The 17234-nt window shown below is 41.0% G+C and overlaps 1 protein-coding gene across 3 annotated transcripts in view; it reads right to left on the bottom strand.

The window, feature by feature from the left end:
* LIN9 (lin-9 DREAM MuvB core complex component) overlaps nucleotides 1-17234 on the bottom strand; it is a 51894-nt gene that overhangs the window by 26072 nt on the left and 8588 nt on the right. The window contains exons 2-7 of one of the 3 annotated variants that reach the window (XM_048843352.2): nucleotides 15990-16022; nucleotides 15665-15773; nucleotides 14012-14106; nucleotides 7976-8080; nucleotides 6698-6831; nucleotides 2845-2970 (exon numbers count right to left, since the gene is read on the bottom strand). In XM_048843352.2, the coding sequence (XP_048699309.2) occupies nucleotides 2845-2970; nucleotides 6698-6831; nucleotides 7976-8080; nucleotides 14012-14014 (368 nt within the window). In that variant the 5' untranslated portion in view covers nucleotides 14015-14106; nucleotides 15665-15773; nucleotides 15990-16022. The remainder of the gene's footprint in view (nucleotides 1-2844; nucleotides 2971-6697; nucleotides 6832-7975; nucleotides 8081-14011; nucleotides 14107-15664; nucleotides 15774-15989; nucleotides 16023-17234) is intronic. The other 2 variants (XM_048843350.2, XM_075127051.1) reach the window with 2 other exon arrangements.

Here is a 17234-nt window from a genome sequence, read left to right as displayed (position 1 = left end):
TACGAGCCCACCTTTGACTTTCGGTATTAGGAAATATCGGGAATAGAAGCTCTTGCCCTTCAGCTCCCGAGAAGCCTCTTCCACTGCTCCTAGCAATAGGAGCGAATGCACCTCCTGTATGAGGAGTTGCTCATGAGAAGGGTCCCTGAAGAGGGATAGAGAAGGGGGTGGGAGGGCAGAGAATTGGAGGGAGTATCCCCTCTCTACCATGCGGAGCACCCAGCGGTCCGGGATTGGCAGTAGTCCGACTCCGACGTCTCCGAAAAGGAGGACCACGGAGGAGCGGTACTTCAAGGCGCCGAGAGTCCGTGCAGAGGGCTCGGGGACTGATGAGGCTGCTGACCCTGTTCTGGCACCGGGGAGAGGTGCCCCGGGGATGAGACCATCGGGATATCATTGCGGGTTTTCCCATTGATAATGCCAGGGGAGCGACCGGTGCCGGTGATCTATCCCATCTAGGCAGGGAGAATGGTGCCATGAGCTGGAGCAGGTCCCGGGCTCCCTTGAATGCCTCCGGGGTTGACAGGAGGTGTAGTTATTGGCTCAGTCTTGGTGAGCGAGAAGGGTCCGGACTTGACTGCCCTTCCACGGGGGCAGGAGTTGACATGACCGTCTCTGGCAGTGGGGCCGAAGTAGTGTGGCCTGACTCGGGTCTCACAACGGATGGCTCCTTGGGTCTAGCTGTGGGGGAACGACCCCCCTCTGGCCTCCTCTTGTTTTGCGGCACTGGCGATTGAGACTGGTGCCTGCCTGGGGCACGTAAGGTGCAAGTGGAGCCATGATGGTGCAGAGAGTCCTTGTGTTTACTTGGCACCGATCCCTGTGACGATAGTGCCGGGGCACTGTGTATTGAGGAGGAGATACTTGGCGCTGGGTCTGCCGATCCGGGGTCAGACTGGGGCCAGAGTACTGCTTCCATTAGTAGGATCTTCAGGCGCTGACCTCTATCTTTCAGTGTCCTGGGGTGAAACGCCCTGTAGATCCTACAGTGATCCTTTTGATGGCTCTCCCCAAAAACACTTCAAACATGAAATGTGAGGATCGCTTCTGGTCATACACTTGCCGCAGACTTCACAGGCTTTGAAGCCAGGAGACCACAGCATGCCCTAGCACCGGGATAGTACTAGAGGGGAAACCCCCACCCCCAAAGGAAACTTAAAAATTAAGTGAAGTACCTATTAACTACTTAACGCTAACTACAAAAACTGATTAACTATATATAGACTATCAAATGTGCTTGTCACGACAAGAGCAAGGGGAAGTTCCAGCTAACTGTCACTGGCGGTAAGAAGGAACTGAGAGGGTGGCGGGTCGGTAGGGCCCTACATTGAGCGCCAGGAAGGTGCCACTCTAGGGGGTGTGTGGACTGACCCAACAGATACGGCTAGGGGAAAATTCTTGTGGCTGCCGTGCACACACACACCTGACTGGAATTGACATGAACAAGCACTCGAAGAACCACCTCTGTTTTCCAACTCAAAATTCCCATGTTTATGCATCCAAGGATCACATTTGCCCTTGTGGTCACAGCATCACACTGAGGAGTCATGTTTACCTGATTACCCTCCACAACGCCCAAATCTTTTACAGAGTTACTGCTTTCCAGGATAGAGTCCCCAATGTGTAAGTATGACCTGCACTCTTTGTTCCTAGATGTATACATTTGCAGTTAGCCATAATATGTTATCTGCTTGTGTTTAGCTTACTAAGTGATCCAGATTGCACTGTAGCAGTTATTTATCATTCTCCCAATTTTTTTGCCATCTGCAAACTTCATCAGTGATGACTTTATGTTTTCTTTCAGGTCATTGATAAAAAGGTTAAATAGCATAGGGCCAAGCACCAACACTTGTGGAACCCCATTAGAAACACACCTGCTCAACGATGATTTTCCATTTATATTTTGAGATCTAACAGTTAGCCAGCATTTAACTGTCATTATAGTTTTTTAATCAAATGTTATGCAGTACCAAATCAAATACCTTACAGAAATCTAAGAATATTACATCAATACTATTACCTTTAGCGACCAAACTTGTAATCTCACCCAAAAAAGTTATCAAGTTACTTTGACAAGACGTATTTTTAAAAAACCCATGTTGATTGGCATTTATTATATTACCCTCCTTTAATTTTTTATTAATCAAATCCTGTATGAGCTACTCTATTATTTTGCCCAGGGGCTAAGTCAGACTGATAGGCTGATAATTACCCAGGTCATCCTGTTTACCCTTTTTAAATATTGGTACAACATAAGATTTCTTCCAGTCTTCTGGAACTTCCCCAGTATTCCTATACTTATTGCAAATCATTATTAATGGTCCAATGAGTTCCCCAGCCAGCTCTTTTAAAGCTCTTGGATACAAGTTATTCAGACCTTCTGACTTAAAAATGTCTAACTTCAGTGGCTGCTGTTTAGCATCATAGTTAAAGTCAGCACTGAAAATACACATATATGGAGAGATTTAAGAAGTTATGCTGTGGAAAACAGCTTGGGTTCCATTACCAGATGACACTGGAACATGAGAGATAATTATTCCACTATTTTTTCATCCTGTTTCGGAAGGGCCCAATGATCTGTAGGTTTGGCAGCATTGTATGGGCTGGCCATACTCAAGTAACTTACTTGGAATTTAAAAAAATACAATTACTATATCCATTTCATACAGACACAAGTAAAGGCATGTTGCTTTATGCTCAGTGATACCTGTATTCAAAATAAATGCAACCATATTTTAGTAAGATGATCCAGAAACGATTAAGAAAACAATATTAATCCTCAGAAAAATGCATTAAAAGTAAAATAAAATTCTCTCTCTATATATAGATAGATATATTTTTTACCTTCGTGGTTTTCCCATTAGTCGTCTGATTTTTCCCCATTCCACTCTTGTTAATTTTCGGGTTTTCAGGTTTGGAAAAGACTCTTTCAGGCATACACAGAAATCATTATCTCCCTCAAATAAAGGTCTGTTAAACACAAGTGACACTCTGTTAATTACAAACCTGTTAAGTACATCCAGAAAATGTCTGTCATGAGGAGCTAAGAAATCTCCATCCTCACAAGAAGAAATGTGTGGAACAAAATTACTGAAAATGTTAAAGTATAAATTGCTCTGCAAGGGACACTATCAACTTGAAATTAAGTTAATTTAAAAAAAATAAAGTGTATAAAATAGTTTTAGGAGCTACATTTGCACTTGAATCCTCCTACCAATAGATATGGGTTACAATGAATCACATTTTCTCTCTCCTTTTAAAATGTTTCTCTCTCCCTTGTTGCTGTGTGGAAAAACACACAGAAATGGAGGCCCTGAACATACATTGTGACCCATGCACGTGGGCTGCTGCATCTGGGTGGACCCCCACTGAAGTCAATGAGACTCCATACAGGTACATCAGTCTACCTGTACAAATCACAGTAAAGGAGTGAGATTTCAGAGGAAAATGAGTGACTTACACAAAAGAGGTGTGAAAATGTCTATGCAGAAGGTGCTGTCATATGCACTAAGTAAATAAACTGAGAAAGAAAATATATTTGTATTCCAATCTGTTTCAAATAGAGCATGGATTCTCAACTTGGGGTCACAAATAGGTCCAAAAGGGCTGAGACTACCCTGCTTTTTTCTATGGTTAGACAGAAGGGGTTATCTATTGTAATGTGGGGTCATGGGTGGTATGAGAAAATTGAGAACCACTGAATTATTGTAATCTTAGGTTTTTCTTGTATCAATAAAAAGTAAAAATTTTCAAACAGAAATATGATTTTTAAATTGATGTAGTCAATATTAAACCCATTGTAACCCATATCAAAGTAGAAATATTTTACAATAGTTAGATTAAAATAACTAACAATGGTTGTATACTGAGTAACATTGGTACTTGACGAATACATCTGTGCAATTTCTAATTCTGTTTCATATAAAATATTTATATTAGTATTTATTATGTAAAAGAAAGGTCTAGATGAAATGATTCATAACAAAATAGCTCATTCTAAACAGTTTGTTAAAAGATACGTTGTTTCTAAATAAACTGCAATTTACAGGATGGTCATATATCTTATTAGTATTTATTTCAAACTGTGACAAATTTACTTTGAAAATCACCATTTTCAGAGCTAGGAGACTTTGGGAATTACCTACTACATACCTCACATTTCAGTTAACTAACGGACTGAACAATTATATACATTATTATTACTAGTATAAGCTAAAAAGTTCTTAAAGGGACGTAGTCAAGGATGGTGGAATACAAATGTTACTTATGCAAAAATATAACAGTAATTTGTTCCCAGTATCCTAGTAATACATTTAACAAGACCATTTGTTGAAAAAAAACTCAACAACCCCCCTGTATGCTGTGAATGTAAAGCAAATTAAGTGTAATTTTTATACCCATAACAGGCATATACATAATACTTTTTCTCTGCTGTGCCTATCTGCTGAGTTCAGAGAATATTGTTTCAACAATCCTGACAGAAGCTATTCTGATTGAACATTGGAATACATTTATGTATCCTGAACAAATGCTAAGGAAAAATATTGGTTAACAAAGATGTGATCTTTTAAAATAAAAAGTGGCAAAGTATGGTTCTGGCTTGTATTGTATTTCACTGATGGGTCACACCAGTTTTTGAACAACTCTGAGCTGCTACTGACCAATTTTCCAATGGTCTTGCATTTAGATTTGAACTGTTACAAATCTGTGACGGGATATACAAACCACACAGTAGGCAAGAAGGGGTTAAAGAGCAGCTTTGGGCTCACGCAGCACTGCCCCTGCGAGGTATGCCAATCTTGGAGAAGACCTGAATTTCTCTCTTTTCAATTCAGAAGGCCCAGCCTGGAGCGGGGGACGGAGCTCTAATCCTCAGTTCCCACGACAGAGAACTAAACTATATTGACTGAACACAGAAAAGCAGGACAGACAGCTGGAAGATCCAGGGTGGGCCACAGAATCTGGAGGAGCTCTTTATTTCTGTTAATTTATTTTCTCTTCCATTGTTACCTTGAGGATTGAGACCAGGGGGTTGTGAATATGAGCCCTTTGAGGAGAAGGTGGCCACATTGTAGGAAGCAGCTCAGGGAAGAAACAAGAGGTCTGATGAGACAGACCTTAACCGCTTGCAAGCACTTGCCGCAAGGCTCCCTCAGCTGGAACCTAGGTAGGGGGAGGGACTGGATTCTCCTACAGCCTCACCATAAAGACTAGCCAGAAGACCCCAGGCACAAGGGCCCAGAAGGACTGTTGGGCCTGGGCCAGTACTGTCAACCTGGTGTGAAGGCCTGGGACTAGTGGGTGAAAACCCTGATTTACCCCAAAAGGGGTGAGACCAAAGAGGGCCACATCACAAGGCAAGAGGGGACCAATAGCAGACTTCGGCAGCAGGACTACAAAGAACAAAACCCAGAAATGTTTCTCCTAGCCACAAAGTGGCCCACAGGCAGGTAAGTCACCTTACCACAAGTGATGGAGAACGTAGGCATCTGTGCAGCACTGCTAAAGGGTGTGACATTAAAAAAAAAAAAAGCCTTACGCCCCTTAACAAGGTTGAGGCGGAGTCTAGAAGACAGTCAAATCTGGACTCATTTCCAAGAGGGACAACTGCAGTTATTGCAGCAGCTAGTATAGCTGTACTGGAAGATGCAAGTGGTTCTTATTGGCAGAGATTGATGCAGAAGGCGCAGGTGATACAACAATCCCCCAACATGACAGGTGCTCTATGGACTGTGCATATGCAGAGGTGTGGACTGTGGGCCTGCAAGCAAAGCCGGGCTAAATTGCAGGTGAATGGAATGGAAGTGGTGGAGATGTTGGACTTCAGTTGTAACCAGTATCAGGGAATTAGGCCCTGCAGCAGAGCCAGACTCTGGCTAATGAGTGCATTTTACTGTAGTAGGCTAACTGATTGGCTACACAGCCTGATTGGCTGAAAGGATGAGCAGACCTGCTCTTGAGCAGAGGTAGCAGTCTGTTCTATTCCATCTATTCAAAGGATTCACCCATAGCTGCGATAGCTCCTACCTGGACCCAGCCCTGCTCCTGTGTTGCCTCACCCAATTCTAACTCTGGGCTCCAATTCCTGCCTCTAGCCCTGACCTGAGGCTCTGATATCTGGCTTCTGACTCCAGTTCTGACCCTGCACTTTGATATCTGGTTATCGACTCCTTCTCCGACTATTATACATGACTCCTTCTCTGACCACTAGGCATGACTGCCCACATCCCAGTCACTGACAGCCAGACTGTGGTCTGCGACCACCTGATTGGCTCAGAGGAGGTCCCAGAGAACTTCCCCCCTCCCCCCCATTGTGTCCGTGGGTATGTGAAGTTTACTCCATCCAGTGAGTTTAGCTGACAGTAGATCTCTACTGGTAGGACTGACCCCAAGACTTGCTTATCCAGTCATCCTATGCCAGGATTGGGAATCCTTCGTAGAAGTGTTGGGCTGATCACTTGTTGGAAGGAACCTTGGAGACCCAGGGTAGTGCTGACTTGGAACCAGTAAAACTGGTAGGGCTTCGGGAAAAAGAGGATCCCAGTGAAGGAAACTCTGGCCACTCAGCATCCCCTTCACATTCTTGGGCAATCAGGGACCCAGAGATTGCTCAACTGTGAGAAAGTGTCAATTCCAAGGAGTAACTTTAGTTTCTACAGTAATAAATAAAAATAATATATAAAGAAATAGTACGTACTTATCTATATTTGAGTAGAACCATTCATATATGCACCATTTGTGTGCTTTGGGAAGTTTGAGTAGATTACGTAACCGTAATCCAATCTTCTGTGATGCTTTTTTGTCTGGCGTTGGCATTGTTGCAGTAAACTTCTAAGCAATAAAATAAAGGAGAGGTTACTAGCAGCTGAACTTCCAAAGTGAAAATGAAAGCATTTGCAGCATTAAATGTGCTAAACAGTAAAATTAATCAAACGAACAGGAGCCTTCTCAAATTCTTCAATTGTTTATTAAATATTCAGAATCCTTTAACTAGATAAACAAAGTTCATTTTCTTGATAAAAATGAATACATTAGCAATTGCAATGTTTTAATTCAAATGTATTGTTCCATGGTTTCTTTAATTTTTATTTCAAAGATAATACTAATATAAAATGGCAAGTATTATAACTATACAATAAAACACACAACTGATGCCAAGAGCTAGCAGAGATAATGCCACAAACTATTAGCTGGTCAGGGTCTCTACACTAGGCCTTTTTGTGAAAATTTCCCACTAGCAGTTCAGCTCCAGTGGTGGTGGCCCTCATATAGACAGGACTCCAAGTAACCGCTGATGTGTTAAGGTTAATCTAACTTCGCTCCATGCAGGGCTGCATGAACATGCTGGCTAAAGTGCTACCATCACTCAAACTGAACCAGAAATTTTAATGAAATAAGCATAATATAGACAATGCCTTCTTGAGCACAGTTTCTAAATAAGTTTTTAACAACTGATAACCATGCTTGGTGTAGACACAAACCATGTTAGGTTTTGTTTGAAAACTGTTTTACAAGATATAGTAAGGACAAGACCTTAGGTCCTACCTACACTACAAGAACTATAAGGTGCCTGCAGCTCCTGGTGGTTTTTTTTTTTTTTTTTAACCCCATGGCAGCTCCAACATTGCTGGGTCCATTTAGTCAGTGTTCCCTACTCTGCCTGATACAGCAGAGAGTGCTAATGAGATGAGTGTTCCAATAGTTCTGCCTGTGCTTAGGTATGGTGGAGCACCAGTCAGCATTTTCCCTGATAGACTCAATGGTAGAGGATCAGCATGAACAGAGCTCTCTATGTCACTGAGGGACCCACTTGTGGGGAGGAAAAAGGATGTATTCTGAGCCACAGCCTTTACCTAGGAATAGGTCCTCCCACCCAAAATTAATAAACTTATTATGCAAATTGAGAAGAAAACACAATTTATTTTAAAGGCTTGCTTTCCCTTTTGGTAATGGTCTCTGCGTAACACATACATACCTGTGGAACCATTGCAATCTTCTGATTTCTTTTGGGGGACCTTGTATTTAACTGTCTGTCGTCTTCTTCACAAAAGAGACGACTCCGTTTTGAATTTCTGAAGGGCTGTATATATCAAAATTAGGAAGTAATTAAACAAAAAAGCTCATTTCTTCCTTTGATATCCAGAACCCATGATAACACAAATATAATCTATTTTCCTTTCCTAGCTAGATACCTTGGACACTTGAAGTGCCTCCTAACACAGTTATGGTCAAAGATTCAATCATTTAATTATTTCTTTGTTTATAAAACATCTTTTAAACAGCTTGCCCTTAACTTAAAAATAAAAAGGAAGGGCCTTCAAACAATCTATTTATTTTGATAAATTCTCATTAAAAAGCCAAGCTGGATAGAACAGTTACTTACAGAAGTAAATTAATCTACTAGTATTTTTAACATGTGCTACTGCCCAGGACTGTAATGGACGTGTCTTTGTGTAATGTCATTCATAATGGTATCACACTTTAAATTATTACAATACACTTCATGATGATGTTTCAAGGATCACTTATGTATCAAAGTATTTTGACAATTTTTAAAACTCATACCATAAAAACTTCCCTCACACCCGAAAATGCCAAAAAAACTGAGGAAATTGAACCATCAAATGTTCAATTTATGTAAAGATCTAACATGAGAGAGGAAGGATTTTCAAATTTAAGGCTGTTCAGTGCTAACTGTAACCCTTTCCTGTGCTAAGATACTACAGCTGCAATAAAATTAGTGGAGTTTGCTGGAAAAAAAAAAGTAGAAAATCATATATTGCAAATTTGTGGCATGAAGTTTTCACACACTTAAATTTTAGATATTTCTTTACAAAATTTCTTCATATGTCAAAGAAAATTGTCATAATTGAAGACTGAAGGACAAATTCTGGCTCACTCTGGCATGGGAGTGATGAGTGCAAAGAGCTTCCTTCTCACACACCTTGTGACCCAATACGGGAGCCAGTCCCTGCACTCTGCCTAGCACAGGGACTGAACCCTGCTAGCTTCTCCTAGAGTGCAAACTACTTACAGAGGAAGAGATTGAGCTGGATTCAGATCTCACTGATTTCCTTGGTTTTCTGACACCCTGTGCCAGATGAAGAGAGAGAGCCAGAAACTTGAGGGCCAATGGCAGAAAACAAAGGTTGATACAGACCAGATGAAACAACAAATTCCTCCAAGTTGTATATGGTTGCCAACCCTCCAGGATTGTCCTGGAGTCCCCAGGAATTAAAGATGAACCTTTAATTAAAGAAAAGGAGTACTAGTGGCACCTTAGAGACTAACCAATTTATTTGAACATAAGCTTTCGTGAGCTACACTGAAGTGAGCTGTAGCTCACGAAAGCTTATGCTCAAATAAATTGGTTAGTCTCTAAGGTGCCACAAGTACTCCTTTTCTTTTTGCAAATACAGACTAACATGGCTGTTACTCTGAAACCTTTAATTAAAGACTATGTCATGAGATAAAACCTCCAGGAATACCTCCATCCCAAAATGGCAACACTATTATGATGAGGCTGTATTCCAGGCCAAGAGAACCTTCCTATCACCACCTTTCACTAATGCTGCCAAATCTTGCCCCAGGGAGCTGTCCAGAGCGGTAAACTGTTTCCTCAATCCTGAGTGTCTACAGTCTGCATCAGAACAGGGTGCTGAATGCTGTGAACTATCATCATGCTTTGCTGAAAAAATTGTGCATATTTGAGAAGGATTTTCGAACAACATGGATCTGCTTTGCCTACACCCACCAACTAATAATCCTCCCACTTGGAGTTCAATACACTCACTCATCGAGAAATTCTGGACACCCTAAAGAAGCCTTGACTCAAGACCCATGAATCTGACTCTCATCTTTCCTGGCTTGCGAAAGAGAGGCACAAGCAACTGGGGCCTCTCATGACTGAAAGAGCCAATGCCTCATTCAGGGAAGGAACTTTTCTTTCCTCCTTCAAATATGCAATAGTCTGACCAACACTGAAGAAACCCCCTCTGGATACACTGGTTTTAGTCATCCACTACCCATTGTCAAACTTCCTGTTCCTGAGCAAATTCAGAGAGAAGCTAGCCTAATTGAAGTTAATATCCTAGACCTGGCACAATCTGGATTCTAGTCAGGATATGGAACCTAAACTACTTTAGTGGCAGTGATGGATAATCTCCTGCTATCAATAGATCAGAGGGCAGACATCCATTCTCATCTTCTATAGGCTTGTCTACACTACCGAGTTTTGTTGACAAAACTTATGTCAACACCCAAAAGTCGACAAAACAAAAACTGCCAAAGGGTGTTCACACTTGCTCCCTCTGTCGACAGATCATGTCCACACTGGTGACACCATCATCGACAGGGTGAGCAATGCACCATGGGTATGTATCCCACAGTGCAGTGTTATGGGAAGGAAGAGCTGATCGCTGCGCCTCTTAGGATTCTCTCTGAATTCTCCCACAGCCCCCTCAGCTGCCAAGAGCAGCATCATGAGTAGCTCTGTGAGCTCTCCGTGCTGAGGAATGGCAAAGCAGCACAGCAGTTTGTCCCCCTCCCCCTGCAGCAGCAGGCTGCCTGCTGCTGTGTTTCTAGTGCAAGGCAGAACAGGGGCATACCAATTATTTGCTCTTTGTTTGTTCCCCAAATGGAGCAGCACACAGATACTTCCTGGAGCTTTGAAAGGGGAGGAGCACATGCCTCCAGGGCAGCAGAGATCAAAACACTGAGCAGAGCATTCAGGGCAGGCATTGTGGGATACTGGTGGAAGATAGTTCTGTTGACAAAACAATCAGCAGCGTCTACACTGGCTCTTTGTCGACAATAAAGGGAGGGGAAAAGACAAAGGTCTCTCGTAGGGGTGAACTTTTTTGTCACCAAAACTGGGTATTTTTCACAACAAAAGTCCCACTGTAGTGTGTACGCTCTTGCTGTTTTGTAGCCAAAAGTTTTTGTCACCAAAACTTTCCAGTGTAGACAAGCCCTAGGACCTCTCTGCAGCACATGTCACTGCTGACCATCAGATATTGCTGTCTTGTTGAACAGAGCTGGCTGGAGTCCAAATTAATACACTACAGTGGTTTGTGTCTTTCCTAAAGGGACACACCCAATGAATAGTGATGGGAAATTGTACTTCCACCACTTGACCTTTCATTTGTGAAGTCCACAAGGATCAATTCTTTCTCCAATCCTATTCAACAAGTACATGCAGCCATCTGGTGAACTAGTCAGATGATACTGTTATGAGTTGGGTGAAACCTTTTACGGGTCAATTTAAAACTTCAAAGTTAAAATCAATCTGAGACTGAGGAGTGTGAACTCACCCTTCAGTTAACATAACTGTAAGGATAAATTAATCAAAAGTCCTTACCTGAGATAAAAGGATTTTGTGAACACACCCAGGAGTTTTGTGTGCGTGGAGGGCCTTAGCTGTGTATTGTTCTGGGTAAATCAGTCTGTCTGTGAGTGAGTTAGTACGCAGAACACTGGGGACCAGAGAGCTAGCCTGTAGGAGCTGCTGAAAACAGTGTGTGACCCTGAATGAAATCTGGGGAATGGTTCTTTGGCTCAGAGGTGTTGGCTGAAAAGAGTGTTCTTGCTGCTGGGAGCCAAAGAAGCTGTTTCCTGCTATTTGCTTCCTTCTGTGTTCAGAGACAAAGGTACATTCTTTGTAAATAAACAAAACTACATCTGAGGCTTTGTCTACACAGCCCCGTTGTAATCAAGGCTCCAGCACTGGGCAAGAGCTCTCCCAGCACTGTAAAAAAACCCACCTCCACAAGGAGCATAGCTCCCAGTGCTGGGACACTGCCACCCTTACTTTCGTACTGCTTTTTGTACTTTTGTGCTGCTGGCGGGGTGCTCTCTTCAGAGTTGGGCACCTGGCCAACAGCCGCTGCTCTCTGGCCACCCAGCTCTGAAGGCAATACAGAAGTAAGGGTGGCAATACCGTGACCCCTCTAAAACAATCTTGTGACCCCCCTGCAACTCCCTTTTGGGTCAGGACCCCGAATTTAAGAAATGCTAGTCTCCCCCATGGAAGCTGTATAGTATAGGGTAAAAGCACACAAAAGACCAGATTGCACAGAGGGAGACTGGATTTCATGGTCCGTGATGCGTTTTTCATGGCTGTGAATTTGGTATGGCCCTAACTATCACCAAGATGTCCCAGTGCTTGGATGAGATTAACTAATGGATGAAGAACAGCTGGTTGAAGGTGAACCTGACCGAGACAGAAGTTATGCTGATGGACAGAGGAAAGCATTTAAGAGTTTGCAGCCATAGTGCGGTCTCCTTTGGTTGATGGCACACACCCACCATTGGCTGATTCAGTTAATAGTTTAGGAGTCAGCTTTGATTCCTCACTGATGCTAAGCTCTTGCATAACAGCATTTGTGAATAATGCTTTCTACCATCTTTGGTTGGCAAGGAGACTCCATCTCATCCTGGAGGAAGACGAGCTGACCTCAATTATTATTGATGCCTTCCTCACCTCTCAACTGAACTATGTTGTTGGCATAAACCCTTCAGTGCTTAGGAAACCGCAACTAGTACAGAATGCTGCAGGATATCTCCTCTGCAACACAGGCTACTGTGAGCACATCAAACCTGTTCTCCGCTTTCTACACTGACCTTCCATAGAATATTGAGTCAAGTTCAAGGTCTCAGTCCTTTTCTTCTTAGGTGTTCAATGGCCTGGGTCCAGGGTATCTAAAAGTTCACCTGAAGCCCCAGGATAAAGATCAGGGTCAACAACTTTGCTCATCTGGCAGAATGGTACTTTCCACAATAAGTGCAAATTTTATCTGTGCAGGAGACGCAGCTTCTTCAGGGGCCGCCTGAGACTGTGGAATGAACTGCCCCGGAACGAAGGACTATCACAAACCTCACCACTTTCCATTCCAAGAATAAGGTGCATTTTTGACCTACTATGATGGGGAGAGTGATATAAGTATCTACATAGAATTGAACAGAATTCCTCCTAACAATACATCACTCCCCTCAAGATAAATGAGCACTTCACTCATAAAATAAAGCAAATAAATAAATAATGTAGTCAGCTAGTTTCTTGTGGGTGTTGTGGAAGAAGTGGTGTTCAGGAGGGAGTTCAGAGAGAAGAGGCTCTGCACACTAGTTCACAAAGGGTGTTCTGTGCATATGGGAGGTGCCATGGAAAAAGCACAGACACAGTTACGGAAAAAGTGGACAAACAGGGAATCAAGACTGATAACATTGGCAGAATGAACTTTGCCAACTGAGAGGGGTTAGGAGACAATGCTGTACACAACAAAATAAGTAGGTTATGTAGGAAGCTGATGGTGATCACAAGAAGCTTGAACCTGATGCAATGGAGAAGATTTAAAAAGCGGAAGATGTGGTCGGATCAAAAGAAAGGGAAATCACCTTATAGGCTGCAAAACATTTCATAAACACAGTTTTGCTTTTTTGTTTTAAATGGCAGTTCTTTTTTAACTTGTTTAACTTCTCCCAATATTCCCCCATCCCCAGAATATTGCAGGAAACTCTACTTCTATGCATTCATTTTTATTAGAATATCCCCCATAGAATGGCACAATAATGTAAGAGCATCATAGGATTTTCCCACCTTTTCCTAAAGCACCAGTAACCAGCCACTGCCAGAGGCAGAATATTGGACTAGGCAGAACAGATGGTCTGAGCTGGAGTGGCAATTCTTATGTTCTTTATAGTCCAAAATAAACACATTCCATATAACACTTGTAAAAAGGTAGCAAATCATTAAAACTGGTTCATTAAAATGTGAAACTGGTTACCAATGTAATTTTCATATTTATTTATAAAACATGCTTTCATTTCACATTAGAGTTGTATACACTGCTTTATTCATAAAGGATATTCATTTAGATATTCACAAATTGTGAAATAAATATATTTTTAAGCAGATCACTTGATCTGTGACTATGAGTGATTTTATGCCATTACTACATGAACCCCAAACTTAATTGACTTTTTTATCACAGGCATATCAATATTTACTTCTTACCATTTCTACAGCAGAACCAGCGTTCCTGCTTTTCCAAATAGGCGTTTTCTGTAGAGAACTGTACTTTTCATTCCATGTGCTGGATAAACTTCCCTCTGTCATGAACAGTCACATACTATTAATGCATTCTTTTAATCTAACTATTGTCAAAATGGCAGCAGTATACTCTTAAACACTACCTTAATGTTTTTTTCCCCTTCACTGTTTGTAATGCCTTCTTAAATGGCAATGCAAATGGGTTTAAAATTCCATCATCTTCAGTCAATTATGCTGAACGCCTCCACTAACCAGGCTATAAGAGACATTCAGACCATTTCTTCCCACCACAATGTTTGTCTCTCATGAAATCTATCTAGCTTCAACTCCCTTGTGACACCCATCTAGATAGCTATGTTGCAGCTACCACAGAACCACACTGGAGTATAAAGCCAGTTTATATAGATTAGTCTTTTTTAAAATTACCTTTTAAAAGCTTACCAAGCTCTGAAAATTTTGGCTCAATAAGGGCACCAGTAACAGGAAGGAGAATGAACCAGGCCCTTCTGTCTCCCCACACACATTGTTGATCATACATCACTAGTAAAGGAGGAGTAGGATTCTGATTCATGCTTCTATCTTCTACCATGCTCCTTAGGGGGCCAAAAAATAATCTTCCAAATATTGGAAATTCTACCTATCCTACACCAGAAAACTGAGATCCAGGAGTGATACTCCTACACAGATGGTATCTTTACCAGAAAGATGCCGCTCCTTTGTATGTGACTATGTTTCCACTATTACCTTGTTTATGCTCATCAATTAGAACAGCATAATAGCTCTTGGAATATAGTTCGTTAACTTTTGAAGCACCATTTAATATACTGTGGGCCTTATATAATGAATGGTGATGGCATTGTTTTATTACTTAAATTTCTATAGGACAGTTAGGTGCATTTATTTTTAAAGAAATATTTAGAATTCAGAGAACATTTCACATTTGATTATAACAATTTTAAGACAAATAAATATTTGGCCTGTAACTAATTGACATTTTCCCTTTAAAGTTAAGCTCTTCCAGAAGATATTTGACTATAGAATTTATTTCTTCCAAGGACAATATTCCAGCAAACATCTGGAATCCATTTTGAACATGTCAGTTTGAAATTAGTATGTTTAGGCATTCCATTTGCCAATAAAATAGCTTTAATCTATACTGGGAATAAAATTGCTTTTAAACGGTTTAGAACTTTTTAGGCTATAAAAACAATTTGCCTAGCATGACGGTTACAAAATGTGCTCTAGAAAATGATTTTTGAATGGACATAAGCTGCACAATAAAACTGAGTGATCTAAATAGCCTGCACCAAAATTTAGACCGTTCAAAATTAGTTCAGTAAACAGGTTTTCTCCCCAGTGCAAATGGGGATCTTATAATACATAACAAAATTTCTGGCACTAGGCAGAGCAGAAGGATTCTAAATGTTGATGCAATATGCATGAATAGAATTTTTCTCCAGTGTTAAGACAATATAAGCAACAGCTCTGTTGCGTTGGCCCACTAGTTATTGGTAGAAGACAGTGAGATTACAAATTTCCTTTACAATATAAATTCCATCATAAGTAAAGGTCCCACTGGTAATCCTTCTATCTCACCCCCAAGAAAGGAAAAATTACCTCAAATTTCATGTCAGACCTGATGCCTAGGCAGTACTTAAAGTGGAAGCACCTATTTCAGAAATGGCACTCCAAAGGGTCTCATTTTCAAAAGCAGCATCCAAAGAAGCTGCAATATAAGTAGAGTTTGACTAGTGAGTACCAAACTACTCAGTCTACAGATATCTAAAATAAAACAATTATCAGCATATATTTTATAAAAACTATCTTCATAATTTTCCTTTGGAGAGGCTTTCTGAAATCAGAAACTCTAGTTATGATCTGAAGTCAATTTACATCTCTCATTTATACCACACATAAAGAATACATTGTATTTATTTCTTACCTTTCAAGCTCACAAGTGCTTTTGCTGAAGAACCTGCAATTTATTTAAAAAAAAAAAAAAAGAAGTCCATATACATCAAATTTTTCAAAGTTGGTTCACAACTGGTGCAATAGCTACATATCAATTATATATTTTTCTTCAGAGGCAGGGAACTATTCTGAAATTAACCCCTTAACTACTGAGTGGGTGAATCCATTATACTCTCCACAACACAATGTGCAGTATTGTGTGAGGTGTGGCCCAGTAAGCACTGAAGACATATATTTAAATTTTAATTATGCCCTTTAGTTTTACATCCACAATGCTCCTTGAACCTAGAGCTATATAAATGAATGTAGCCAACTCTAGGCAAACTTTACTTCTGAAATACACATTTCTATGTGGATTCACATATTTGATACTGTTTTAATTAGGACATGTAAACATTATTTAAGTGTCACCATTTTGTGGTAGAATGTAGTCTACCAAGGTTCCACAATGAAATTTAAAAAAAAAAAAGGGGGGCGGAATTTCTTTTGCTTCTTCAATCTTGGGGTACAAGTGGGGGACAATGAGATGGAAGGTTGTCTCTGTGGTGCAATGCTCCCCCCACAGATATCCAGTAGATTCACAGATTTTAAAGCCCAGAAGGGACTTGAAGAGCACTTCTACAAATCACGTCACATGTCTCAAGTTAGGAACTCAAAAATATGAGGAACACTCAATTTGTGGCCAACTGTAAAAATTTGTTTCAAGGGACTTGCCCAAAATCACACAGGAATTCAGTGGCAGAGGCAGGGATAGAATTAAATTCTCAAGGATGGCTTCAACTGCCTTAACCACAAACTATCCTTTCTCTTTCTGAAATCCCATGCCTTATTAGCGACACACCTTCCAACTTCTTCAACAGATGAGGCAGAGGTTCTGAAGAAAACAGTCTCATTCGCTACACAAAACCCTGAAACACTGTTCATCCCAACTAAAAGAGGATGGGGTTGATGGAAAAAAAAAAGTGTAATATGTTCTTGTAATTAAAGATGGTATCTGCGACACTGGCAAACCAGGTGTCAGCTAGGTCAGAACCCCGGCCAATTCACTTGGGTGTTAGTATAGATCAAAGCATTAAATGAGTAAGTGTGTATTCAGATGTTTAAACTTCATGAAAACTAGTGGAATGTTACTTGTATTGTGTTCACTTATCTATATCTTATTATAATGGAATGGCAAACTTGTACATTGTGTATACACCCCTGTAACTAAATAACG

This window comes from Caretta caretta, chromosome 3 (assembly GCF_965140235.1).
Source record: "Caretta caretta isolate rCarCar2 chromosome 3, rCarCar1.hap1, whole genome shotgun sequence".
NCBI lineage: Eukaryota > Metazoa > Chordata > Testudines > Cheloniidae > Caretta > Caretta caretta.
Note: the sequence above shows the minus strand (reverse complement) of the source record. Positions and strands in the feature narration are given on the sequence as shown.